General features: G+C 37.5%; 1 protein-coding gene across 1 annotated transcript; it reads right to left on the bottom strand.

The window, feature by feature from the left end:
• Positions 1 to 11,714: 11,714 nt before the first annotated feature.
• Positions 11,715 to 12,332, bottom strand: LOC126063663 (olfactory receptor 4S2-like). Its single transcript, XM_049862087.1, has one exon. It carries the CDS (start codon positions 12,330 to 12,332, stop codon positions 11,715 to 11,717), a length of 618 nt encoding a protein of 205 aa, XP_049718044.1.
• Between the last annotated feature and the right edge of the window lie 600 nt (positions 12,333 to 12,932).

The raw sequence follows: 12,932 nt of genomic DNA, 5'->3' as shown, positions 1-12,932 counted from the left end.
TTCACTGATATTACCATATATTCCATCACCCATAAGCAGCCAACCTGATAGTAGAGAGCAGAGATACTTAGCTGCTGCTGAATTTATTCCACCCATGTAGACTTTATGTAGAGCAGAACAAAATATTGCCTAGTCCTGCTTCATCTTCACAATCACCAGCATGTTCAAGTCCATCATTGTGGCTATTGTACCAAGCCATTTCACTGAGGGTCTTTTCTCATCCATGCTTTCCCTCTGCTTCACCAAACATGATATTCTCTTCTGGCTATTGATCCACCCTAATGTCCAAATCGTGCAAGTCAGACAATACCTTGTGTGATCCATAAGGTTTTCACTGACTGATTTTCAGAAATAGTTAGCCTTTCTTCCTAATCTTAGTCTAGAAGCTCTGCTGAAACCTAAGCCCCAAAGGTAGAAGGGTGTTTCCTGATTATACGTAATATAGAGTAGGAAAATAAAATAATTCTCCAATCATGACTGCACGTTTCACCACTGTATTCTGTAGAAACTGCCGCTTCAAGCTTGTAGCATTTCAGGAGCTTTCCAGGTAAGCTAACTTGCTTTTTGCTCTATCCTTCCTCAAATGATTCTAACTTTCTCCATTCTGTTAAGGCAGGTACCGAAAATTATGTTTTGAAAAATGCCTGTAACTCTAAGCTACTGATGTTTCCTATTTTTCATTGTTGTTCTCGTAGACTTACATGTAATCTTCATTTTGACTTTTATTTTAATGAGAATTTAGAAGAGAGGGGAAATACATTTTTATGGATAGCTTGCAACATTTAACACCAGAAAATGCTGTTCTTTTTCTTTAAATATGAATTTATGGTTTTCTTTTCTGTAATAAAAACACACAAAAAGAAGAAAATACAGCATATAATTTCACTATCTATGTGATATTATTTACAAGAACATGAAAAAATCATGCATAAGTTTTGAAAATCCACAAATTTCAAAAAAGTATGAAATGAAAAAATCTATCTCTTTCTCATCCTTACGTAAACAGATAATCAGTATAAATAGTTTCTTAAGATTTCTTCCATTGAGAAATATTCATGTGGTTATAGCTCCAGGTGCAATCTCTGGGTGGTGCAAATGGTTAAGTGCTTGGCTATTAACCAAGAGATTGGATGTTTGAGTGCATCCAGAGGAGCCTTGGAAGAAAAGCCTAGCAATCTACTTCCAAAAGATCACAGCCATTGAAAACCCTGTGGAGCACAGTTCTGCTTTGAAACACGTGAGATCACCATGAATCAGAATCAACTGCAGGACAATTTTTTTTTTTTTTTAACGTATTGATCAATAGATAGACAGGAATTGCGCTAGAAGATTTCTGACATAACTGGAGGAAAATGAGGAAGCATGCAGCTGCACATATAAGAATTAAAGTCTGCATAGTGAACCGTGGAGTCTTTTCCTCTTGCTGTTCCCAGAATTCCAGCATCCAAGCACACACTACCTTATTAACGCCTCACTACAATGTGCATATCCCAAGTAGAAGGGGAAGGTTTTTTTTTTTTTCAGGAGAAAATTTATAGCCATTATCATATTGCCTGATTACCTTTGGGTTATGTTTCAAAATATAAAAGTCTGCCCACATATTTAGCGATTCCAAAGAGCTGTTTCATTTCCTCACCTTTAAATATAATTTGAGTTTCTGCTTCCAGGCAGAATGACAGGGTTAGTGAACTGGAAGAGGTCAATGGAAATCTGTCTTCAAAGTTAAAGCAAACAGGGATTTCTATTGTATGTATGGTGGGTAGTGTTGCTCTTCTTGTTAGGTACAGCCGAGTTGATTTCCACTTAAAGTGACCCTATGCACAACAGAACAAAACACTCCCCGGTCCTGCTCCATCCTCACAATTGTTGCTAGGCTTGTGCCCATTGTTGCAACCACTGTGTCAATCCATCTCATTGAGGGTCTTCCTCTTTTTCACTGAACCATTACTTTACCAGGCATAATGTCCTTCTCCACTGACAGAGCGCTCCTGATAACATTTCCAAAGTATGTGAGACATAGTCTCACCATCCTAGCTTCTAAGAAGCATTGTGGTTGAACTCCTTCCAAGGCAAACTTGTTAGTTTTTTGGCAGCCCATGGTGTATTCCATATTCTTCACCAACATCACAATTCAAAGGCATCAATTCTTCTTTTGTCTTCTTTATTCATCATCCAGCTTTCACATGCATATGAGGCAACTGAAAAAACCATGGCTTGGGTGATGTGCACCTTAGTCTTCAAGGTGACATCTTTGCTTTTCAATACTCTAAGGAGGTCTTTTACAACAGATATACCTAATGCAATGTGTCTTTTGGTTTCTTGACTGCTCCTTCCATGGGTGTTGGTTACGGATCCTAGTAAAAAGAAATCCTTGACAACATCAATCTTTTCTCCATTCATCATGATATTGGTTACTGGTCCAGTTGTGAGGATTTTTATTTTCTTTATGTTGAGGTGTTATCCATACTGAAGGCTGTGGTCTTTGATCATCAGTAAGTGCTTCGAGTCCTCTTCATTTTCAGCAATCAAGGTAGTGTCGTCTGCATAAGGCAGGTTGTTAATGAGTCTTCCACCAATCCTGGTGCCCTGTTTTTCTTCATATACTCCTGTTTCTCAGGTTGATTTTTCATCATACAGATTGAATAAAAGTAATGAAAGGATACAACCCTGACACACAACTTTCCTGACTTTATCCCCTTGTTCTGTCCCAATGACTGCCTCTTAAGCACAGCTAAGTGTTCTGGAATCCCCATTCTCTGCGATGTAATCCATAATTTGTTATGGTCCACACAGTCCAATGCCTTAGCATAGTCAATGAAACACACGTAAACGTCTTTCTGGCATTCTCTGGTTTCAGCCAGGATCCATCTGACATCAGCAATAATATCCCTGGTTCCATGTTCTCTTCTAAATCCAGCTTGAACTTCTGGAATTTTCCTGTCGATATACTGCTGCTGTCATTTTTGAATGACCTGTAGAAAAATTTTGCTTGCATGTTTAATGATATTGTTTGATAATTTCCCCATTTAGTTGGATCACCTTTCTCTGGAATGTACATACATGTAGATCTCTTCCAGTTGGTTGGTCTGGTAGCTCTCTTGCCAGTTTCTTGGCATAGATGAGTGAGCACTCTCAAGACTGCATCTGTTTGTTGAAATATCTCAATTGGTGTTCCATCAATTCCCGGAGCCTTGTTTTTCTCCAATGCCTCCAGTGCTGCTTGGACTTCTTCCTTCAGTACCATTGATTCCTGATCATATGTTACTCCTGAAATGTTTGAATGTGCACCAATTTTTTTGGCATAGTGACCCTGTATTCTTTTCATCTTCTGTTGATGCTTCCTGCTTCATTTAATATTTTCCCCACAGAATCCCTCAGTATCTCAACTCGAAAACTGAATTTTTTCTTCAATTCTTCCAGCTTGAGAAATGCTGAGTGTGTTCTCCCCTTTTGGTTTCTATCTCCAGGTCTTCCCACATATCATCATAATACTTTGCTTTGTCTTTTCTAGCTGCCCTTTGAAGTCTTCTATTCAGCTCTTTCACTTCATAATTTTTTTCCTTTTGATTTTGCTACTTGATGTTCAGGAGCAAGTTTCTGACATCATCTAGATATTTTCTTTCTCACCTGTCTTTTTAATTATCTCTTGCTTTCTTCATGCATGATGTCCTTGACATCATTCCACAACTCATCTGCTCTTTGGTCGTAGTCATAAGCATTCAAGGGGTCAAATCTATTCTTGAGATGGTCTGAATTTCTGGCAATTGCCTGTTAATGTACTGCTGCAACCTTTTTTGAATGATCTTTGGAAAATTTTACTTGCATGTAATATTAATGATATTGTCAGATAATTTTCATTTGGTTGGATCATCTTTCTTGGGAAGAAGCATACATATGGATCTCTTCCAGTCAGTTGGACTCGGAGCTTCTTCCAAATTTCTTAGCACAGACAAGTGGGTACCTCCAGCACTACATCTATTTGTTGAAATGACTCAATTTGTATTCCATCAATTCCTGGAGCCTTGTTTTTCACCAATGTCTTCAGTGCAACTTGGATTTCTTCCTTCAGTACCATCTTTTCTTTATCATATTCTACCTCCTGAAAAGACGGAATGTCGACCAATTCTTTTAGGTGAAGTGACTCTGTGTATTCTTTCCATCTGCTTTAGAAGCTTCCTGTGTTGTTCTGTATACATACATATATACGGACACACATACATAGATTTATATTTATATATACACATACGTTTAAAACCCATTGCCATCGAGTTGATTCTGACTCATAGCAACCCTATAGGACACAGTAGAAGTGCCCCATATGGTTTCCAAGGAGCACCTGGTGAATTCAAACTGCCGACGTTTTGGTTAGCAGCTGTAGCTCCTAACCACTATGCTACCAGGGTTTCTGACATACATATATATATTTTATATATGTATATGTATATACATACATGTATACACATAAAAAAAAAAATTGCCATTGAGTGAATTCTGACTCAAAGGGACCCTATAGGATGGGGTAGAACTACCCCAAAGTGTTTCTAAGGAGCTGCTGGTGGATTCAAACTGCTGATCTTTTGATTATCAGCTGAGGTTTTAAACACTGGGCCACCTTGGCTCTTTCTCTCCCTCTCTCTCTCTCTACATATATACATGCATACACACATAAATATATTTTTTCCCCAGGTTTCCTTTTCTCAAATATCTCCTTGCAGAAGAATGGGTGATGAGAACGTTATCTGGACAGTTATATTTACATTTTATATGCATCTGGAATTCAAATAATGGCAACTCATGAAATGTAATGGTTAAAGAATAGCATCTATGTATACATTTACTGAAGTAATTGAAGAAACAATATGGTAACTAAGGAAGAACAAATTGTGTAATTATACTCAGTACATAACACATTCTCTTTAAATGATATTAAAATCAATAAATTTAAAATTAATTTTTGATTAACTGTCAGTTTATTGTACTGTGGTGGTTTGTGTGTTGCTGTGGTGCTGGAGTTTGTTGTTGTTGGTAATGTTGAGTTTCTGATGACTCACAGCCATGCTATGTACAACAGAAAGAAACACTGCCTGGCCCTGTGCCATCCTGAAAATTGTTGCTATACTTGAGCCCATCGTTTCAGCCACTGTGTCAGTCCATCTCATTGAGGTCTTCCTCTGGAAGTTATGCCACCGGTATCTCAAATACCAGCAGGATCATCCACGGTGGACAGGTTTCAGCAGAACTTCGAGACTTAGACAAAATAGGAAGAAGGATCTCGCAATCAAATTAAAAAAAAAAAAAAAAAGACCAGCGAAAACCTTATGAAAAGCAGCAAATGACCAAATCTGTTTTAGGAGAATTACAGCCTGAATGCTGCTTAGAATCGAGGATGAGAGACTTCACCTCACGTACTTTGGACATGTTATCAGGAGGTACCAGTCCCTGCAGAAGGACTTCATGCTTGGTAAAGTACAGAGTCAGCGAAAAAGAGAAAGACCCTCAATGAGATGGAATCACACAAAGAGCTCAAACATACCAAAGATGGTGGGGATGGTGCAGGACTGGGCAGTGTTTTGTTCTGTAGTGCATAGGGATGTTAGGAGCTGGAACTCACTCTATGGCACCTAACAGCAACAACAACAATATTGGAATATAATCTCCTAATAGAGAAATCAGAATATTTACACCACTAAAATTTCTTTTGTCCATCACTCCCTTTATTCCCCAGAGGCAAAGATATCTTTCCATATTTTTTCCAATACATTAATAAGCACACAGGTGTCATAGACACTATGTACCATCCTATATAGTTTTTTTTAACATACAAGTTATCACATTATGATTATTTTTGTGCAATTAATTAATATCATGCTCAAAAATATATCTCAGTAATTTATCCATATTCGATGTGCCATATAGACCAATACTTAAACTTATGCCTAATTTTCAATAGTTAGGACATATTTCATATTATCTATATTCTATTACTGTTAGGCATTTAGATTATTTCTACTTATCCCAATTTTTAACAGGGCTACAATGTATATCCTTTTGAATGCTTTCTGGGGGGGTGTTTCACTAGATCACATGCTGATTCCTTAAATTATCATTAAAAATTAATATGGCCTGCTTTTTACAAAACTTATGAGCATTTCATTGTAATTTAATTTGTGTTCCCCTGATTCCAGTAAGGTTGGGTAATTTTATATATGCTTGTTAGCCAGTTACAATGTCCTTTCTGTGTATTGCTTATTCAAATGTTTTGTCCTTTCATAAAATTCTGTTTTGTTTTTTTTTTTCCTGTTCTTTTTCTGTGCTTTCAAGTTGACTCTGACTCATAGCAACCCAATGAGATGGAGTAAAACTGTCCCATAAAAATAGGATTCCTAAAAATCCTATGCTGAAATTTTTATAGAAGTGTATCCTGAGGACTTTTCTCCTGCAGAGTTGCAGGGTCGGTTTGAACCGTTGAGTTTTAGGTTATCAGATAAGCGCTTAACCATTATTTAAGGAGCTGAGCTCCTAAAAATTGGGTTACTAATCTTTACATTGGAGCCCTGGTGGTGTAATGCTTAAGTGCTCAGATGCTAACCAGAAGGTTGGTGTTTTGAACCCACCAACTACAACTCAGGAGAAAGACCTCTTGATCTGTTTCCATAAAAATTACAGCCTAGGAAACCCTACACTGTCACATGGGATCACTATGAGTAAAAAAATCGACTTGGTGAACAACAACAACATGACTTATTTATAACCTCATTTAAAATGTCTTCATGAATATACATGTTAATGCTCTTTGTAAAGTGCAATGTGGAATACCTCACGCACTGTGAAGGACCTTAAGTTTAGGAGAGCACATAGATGAAGAGGTGGATATCCCTGGTGTGTAATTTGTTAATCAGCACTGCTCCATGCAAGTAGCATCTTTTGAAGTGTTTTCTCACCATATATACTATGTAAAACTGTCTTCCCTCTACTAAGGCAGGGCATCACAATAAGGAGAAATGAAGAAGATTAGACTAAGAAACAAGTGGGACCAACTGAAGGTTGGGGCATAAGCAAAGATCACCTTTGGTATATTGAGGCATTTCCTTCATTTATAGATGATTTCCTGAGCTTTGTGAGCTAGAGGAGAATCTACAATATCCTCTGTTGTCATCCACTAACACAGTTCACAGACACACAAGAAAAATTAGTGAGAAAATGGATAAAAGTTTACCAGGTTTGCAAATATGAGAGAAGTAGAAGTGGTATTTTCTTGTTCCCCTTCCTCTTTTTTTTTCCTCTACACCACAGCTCCCCCTAAGAAAATGAATTATATACACTTATGGAGCCCTGGTGGCACAGTGGTTAAGTGTTCAGTTGCTAACCAAAAAGTCAGCAGTTCAAATCCACCAGTTGTTCCTTAGAAACCCTATGGGGCAGCTCTACTCTGCCCTATAGGGTTGCTATGAGTTGAAATTGATCCGATAGCAATTTTTTTTTTTTAAAGCATTATCTTTCCATATGTGATAGGAATACAAGTTTTCAGATGAGGGGTACATTTGTGAAAATTAGCTGCAGGGTAAAGGAAAATTTCAGCAACAGTTTTTCTTTCCAAAATTTCACATGTGTACTTCCTAAAAATGTTAGGGTACTTAGAAGAAAAAAAGGAAGAAGAAAAAAAAATTTTTTTTTTTTTTTTTTTTTTTAGAGAAGTGATAAATTGTATCGAAAAGGAAACAAGAAGACCATAGCAGAGCAAGTCACTGCTTTGATGTTGGTTGATGGAGATTACCTCACAGCAGGGGTTTCCAGTTCAGGAAGGTAAAGGTGGACACAAATTTCTATAGCTGTGTGGGCAAGTGCCTAATTCTGGCACTTACTTTTAAGAAGCCTGCTCTTGATGCATACATAGGTCTCATTCTCCAACAATGGGTTAAATTCGCTTATTGTGAAAAATTCCCTGTTTGGATTCTCCCAAAACAGAGTGGCCTTTCGGAAGTCAGTTTGAATATGGATCATAGGTATCTTTTGGTAATCCTTCTTTTATAACTTATTGGTGAAGGAAAGGTCAAGGGGAATCTATCCAAGTGCGTTTAATACTATGTTGATCTCTTCCTATATTTTATCCATGGAAGAAATAGTGGAAGGGAGGCTGGCTGCACACACAGGAGACAAAATTTGGCTTTTACGCATAGCATCAAAATTATATACTTTTCCTCATTTCCCTTATCTTGAACTTGACCTTTTTACACTGCTCCTGGGAAAGTAAACAACAACAAAGAAACCCAAAACCCATTGCCATCGATTCAATTCCAACTCATGGCGAACCCATGTGTTACAGAGTAGAACAGCCCCGTAGGTTTTTCTTGGCTGTAATCTTTACGGAAACAGATTGCCATATTTTTCTTCCAGGACATTGTTGTTTGGGTTTGAACTGCTTACCTTTCAGTTTAGCAGCTGATGATAAACAGCTTACACCACCCAGGGAAATCCTCGCAAAGTACTTTCACTAAATATTTGGAAAGTTTTATAAATTTTACAGCATAAGTAAAAATTCCTACTTCCACAATTTGACCATGCTATTCTTGGATAAGTCAGCTCACTAATGCTTTGTAGCACGCCATCCTAAAACTTATGGCTACACAAGAGTCGTATACTTCTTTTTCATGTGTCTATTGACCAGGGGTCATTCTTCTGATCTAGGCTGGGCATTGCAGGCTTCAGTTTGTGTTCAGGTACTCTTATGTGACTGTCATTCTCCTGCATCAAAAAAAAATTTATATCTTATTTTGTGTTGGTTAGATTCTATTAAAAATTGGTCACCATACAAGAACTGGGAACACTGAAGTGAAGCATCCCCACACAGACACTACAAAAATAGTGAAATTCTGGAGATCTTGAAATGTGAGAAATATTTTAACCTCCTAGAAATGTTAAATGAAAAAAAAAAGGACGACATTCAGAGGAACACGACAGGTACCTTTACATATTCAAGTGAGCATTGCACAGAAGTGTTTAAAATATTTTGTCCTGCTCCAGAAAATAGAAGTATATCCAGTGTTTAAAAGGCACAGGGAGACCTATTTTTTCATGGTTTTCCATTAAGAAATAAATTAATTTCTTCATCTGAAAAATGAGAAAGGTTGCCATTTATTTTCATTAATGAAAGCTTCAATCAAAGTCAAATCTCCCATCTGGTGACAGCAGGGTTATAAAGCTGTTATAAAATATAAAAATGTTGTGATGATAAATCTACAGAATAAAACGCTATTGTTGACCTGCCTTGCCCCCACTGAAACTGGAGAGAATCTGAATTCTCATCATACTTGGTCATTTCCTTCCAAGGAACCGAGAGGAGATCCTCTGAGCTTCTCTGAGAGGTTTTGAGTTAGTGAACAGGGGTATGCTTGTAAAGTCACTGGTGGAGACTTGAATACTATTTCATATGTTTTCCTTCCCGTACTTTGAGAGTCAGGAATCTGGTATCTTCTACCTTCTTAGGGACCTCAGACCCCTAAAATCAATAATATTATTCCCCAGTCTTCAAATGTTTTTTGCAAAGGAATAAGGGAAAGAGTACTGTGAAGAAAATTATCAAATGGATAACAATGATTTATTCCACAGTTTTGTAAATTCAGTTCAATTTTAGCTCCCTTTATGGTGGTTATCAGAGCAGATGGGGACATCTATGCAAAAGTAAGGCTCTTTAGGTTCACTGACTCACAGACCTCTTAAGATCTAACAGCATCAAATATCATCTCGTCTCTGTTTCAAAATCCAAGTTCCTGACTGCATATAAATGACCAGAAGAGCTTGTTAAAAATAAAGATTTTTATAAAGCACTTAACCCTGGCCTACTGAGTAAGGATCTTTTCGAATAGGTTCTGTCGTCTCTTCAAAGGTCTCTCAAGGTGATTCCAATAATCAGCCAAGCTTGAAAATGCACTGATCTAGCCCTCTTTTTAAAATTGAGGAAATAGAGGTCTATAGACACACAGTGAATATATGTCCAATCGGGGACAATAGCCATGTATTCACATATACATGATCCTGGGGCAAGAGTTTCTTGATTATAACTTCTAACTTAGATGTCTCGCTGCTTTTTGATCTTTCTTCTCTTTAATTCTCTTATCACATCAACATCATCAAGTATTTTATAAGCACTAATGTACAGTCCTTCATGTGAGAAATGTTTGCCCATACAAACACCCATGTACACACACAAACATACATACACATCCTGCAACCACAAACAGGCATAAAGGATATACATAATAACTGGAAAATCAGAATTGTGGCAAAGAAAACGAAATAGCAGAGAGAAAAGCAGTGATAAGTTCACCTGCAACAGAAAAAAAAAAAAAAAAAACAGTCCAGGTTGCATCCTAAGGTGAAGGAGAGAGGTGTTACCAGGAAAAGCTTTTAGTTCCCATGAGAGAGGTGATTGTTTATTTGACCTGAATGAGTCTTTTTGGAATTCAGATATGGAAATTGGATTAGTAAGTCAAGGAATCAGTGGAAAATCACTCACTGTACTCAGTAAAGCTGCTTGGTCACACATGGTAAATTGATAAAAATTCTATTCACCCTGTTTTTTGAATCACAGTCACCAATTTATTATAAGTGATTGTTTTTTTCAGTCTCTTCAGCGTTTTCTGTTAGTCATTTCACATTAGCAGGGGCTGCTGACTATAGATTCCAGGTAAATATTAGAGTCAGTTAATAGCAGCATATTCACGGGCTACTATGATTAAAAAAATTTGGTAAACTTGCCCAATATCCTTATTGTTCGGGCAAAGAAAATGATTCCTCTAGAAATCATTTGTTTTCTCCCCAAGACCAGAGAATGAGAAAATAACATTTGTCTTACAAGCTTGTGTTTTATCCCTTTTACATTCTGTACACCTCTCTCTTCCCATTTCAAACTTTCTAGGCTTAGTTGTTGTAAGAATCTGTGTTTTGGGAGGACTTACATCAGCATGCGTTAGTTTGGGTCCTTTGTGAGTTTCCTTTTGCTCTGTTTTTCATACAATGTATGCATATTGAGTGCTTAATATGTACAAGTCACAGTTCTAAACACCAAACAGAATTCCACTATTTAAGGAAAATAGGTAAGAACACAGAGGAGAAAACAATGATGCTGAGTAGGATCATGACGATGTTCTAAGTTTAATAATACTTCTCTGGCTTAGATATTTTCATAAATTCTCTGATTATGAAATATTGGAATAAATGTAATGAAAATGATAAATAATACCTACTTATGTAAAATGAGCCAGTGTGACATTTGTTTCTGCCAAAAACCTTGCAAACCAAACCAAAAATTCTCATTACCATCGAGTTGATTTCAACTCATAGGGACCCTATACGACAGAGTAGAACGGTTCCATAGGGTTTCCAAGGAGAGACTGGTGGATTTGAACTGCCAACCATTTAGTTAGCAGCTATATCTATTAACCACTTCTCCTCCAGGTCGGTATTATTGATTTTGTTGAACAGATGCATTAACCAAGATTTCAATTAACCATTATTTCCGTTAAAATCATCCAGGTTAAACTATCATTACCTCAAACTATTTGGCATTAATTAGCCTCCCAGAAAACCTTCCTACCCCACAGTTTCTTCATTGCATTTTTTACTTCTGCATCTCTTAGTGTATAAATTAGGGGATTTAACATGGGGATGATAATGGTATAAAATACGCCACCATTTTGTCCTCAGAAAAGGCAGTATCAGGGTGCATGTACGTGAAAGTACACGGGCCAAAGATGATGGGCACGGCAATGTGGGAGCCACAAGTGGAGAGAGCTTTGTGCCTGCCTTCTGCTGACTGCTTTCTCAGGGATACCAGGATGACAGTGTAGGAGATTAGCAAGATAACAAAGCTTCCCAACAACAACAAGAACATAAGTGTCTGTGCAGGGCAGTTTCAGCACAGGGTGGACATCCCAAAAGGAGTGATCAATCTCGGTGGATCCACAAAAGGGTAGCTGGACCACCAAAGCCACCTGGATAAAGGAATGTAAGAACTCACCCAACAAGGTCCCCAGCAACATTTTATTGCATCTGTCCTGGTCCATGATGGTCATGTAATGTAGGGGTTTATCGATGGCCACATAACGATCATAGGCCATTATGGTAACGATGAAGATCTTAGTGCAACCAAAGAACTGTACACCAAAGAGTTGCAACATGCATCCCACACAGGAGATGGTTTTACTTTTGGCTAATAGGTTAACAATCATCTTGGGAGCTATAACTGAGGAGTGATAGATGTTCACAAAAGACAAATAGTTGAGAAAGAAATATATAGGAGGCTTAAAAACGTTGCCCACACACACTGTCAGCATGTTGAGAAGGTTTCCCAGAAGAATAACAGTGTAGAAAAAAGAAAACACCACAAAACAAACTTCTTCCACCTCTGGGTTCTGAGAAAGTCCCAGAAAGTGAACTTGATTATATTGTTTATTTTTTCCATGGAATTAGTCCAGCAGGGGATGTTTCCAAGAGATGATTGCCTGAAAAAAATAAAAAAGGAGGAACAGCATTATTTCTCTAACAGAAAAAAAAAAGAATAGGTAATCACAGTAGTTGCAAATGGGTACTTATTGCTGGTTGGCATACACAGACAGGGAAATTGAAGCACATATATTCTGAACATCTTACCTCCATTCAAGAATCCTTTCATTCACTTAGGGGAGGAAAAAAAAGTCCAGAGATGTCAAACAAATCCCCTAAATCAACTACCAAGCCAAGAGTTCCATCTCTCTGGCTGTTTATTAAGATTTGTTCAGCTATTTGCTTTTAAACATTTGCTTCCCAACATCATAAAGGCCCTCTGTGCAAAACCTATGGCCAACATCATTCTTAATGCAGAGAGGATGAAAACATTGCCCTTGAGCACAGAAACAAGAGAAGGATGTTCTTTATCATCACTCTGATTTAACATT

The sequence above is a fragment of the Elephas maximus genome, chromosome 20 (assembly GCF_024166365.1).
Source record: "Elephas maximus indicus isolate mEleMax1 chromosome 20, mEleMax1 primary haplotype, whole genome shotgun sequence".
Classification (NCBI taxonomy): Eukaryota; Metazoa; Chordata; class Mammalia; order Proboscidea; family Elephantidae; genus Elephas; species Elephas maximus.
Note: the sequence above shows the minus strand (reverse complement) of the source record. Positions and strands in the feature narration are given on the sequence as shown.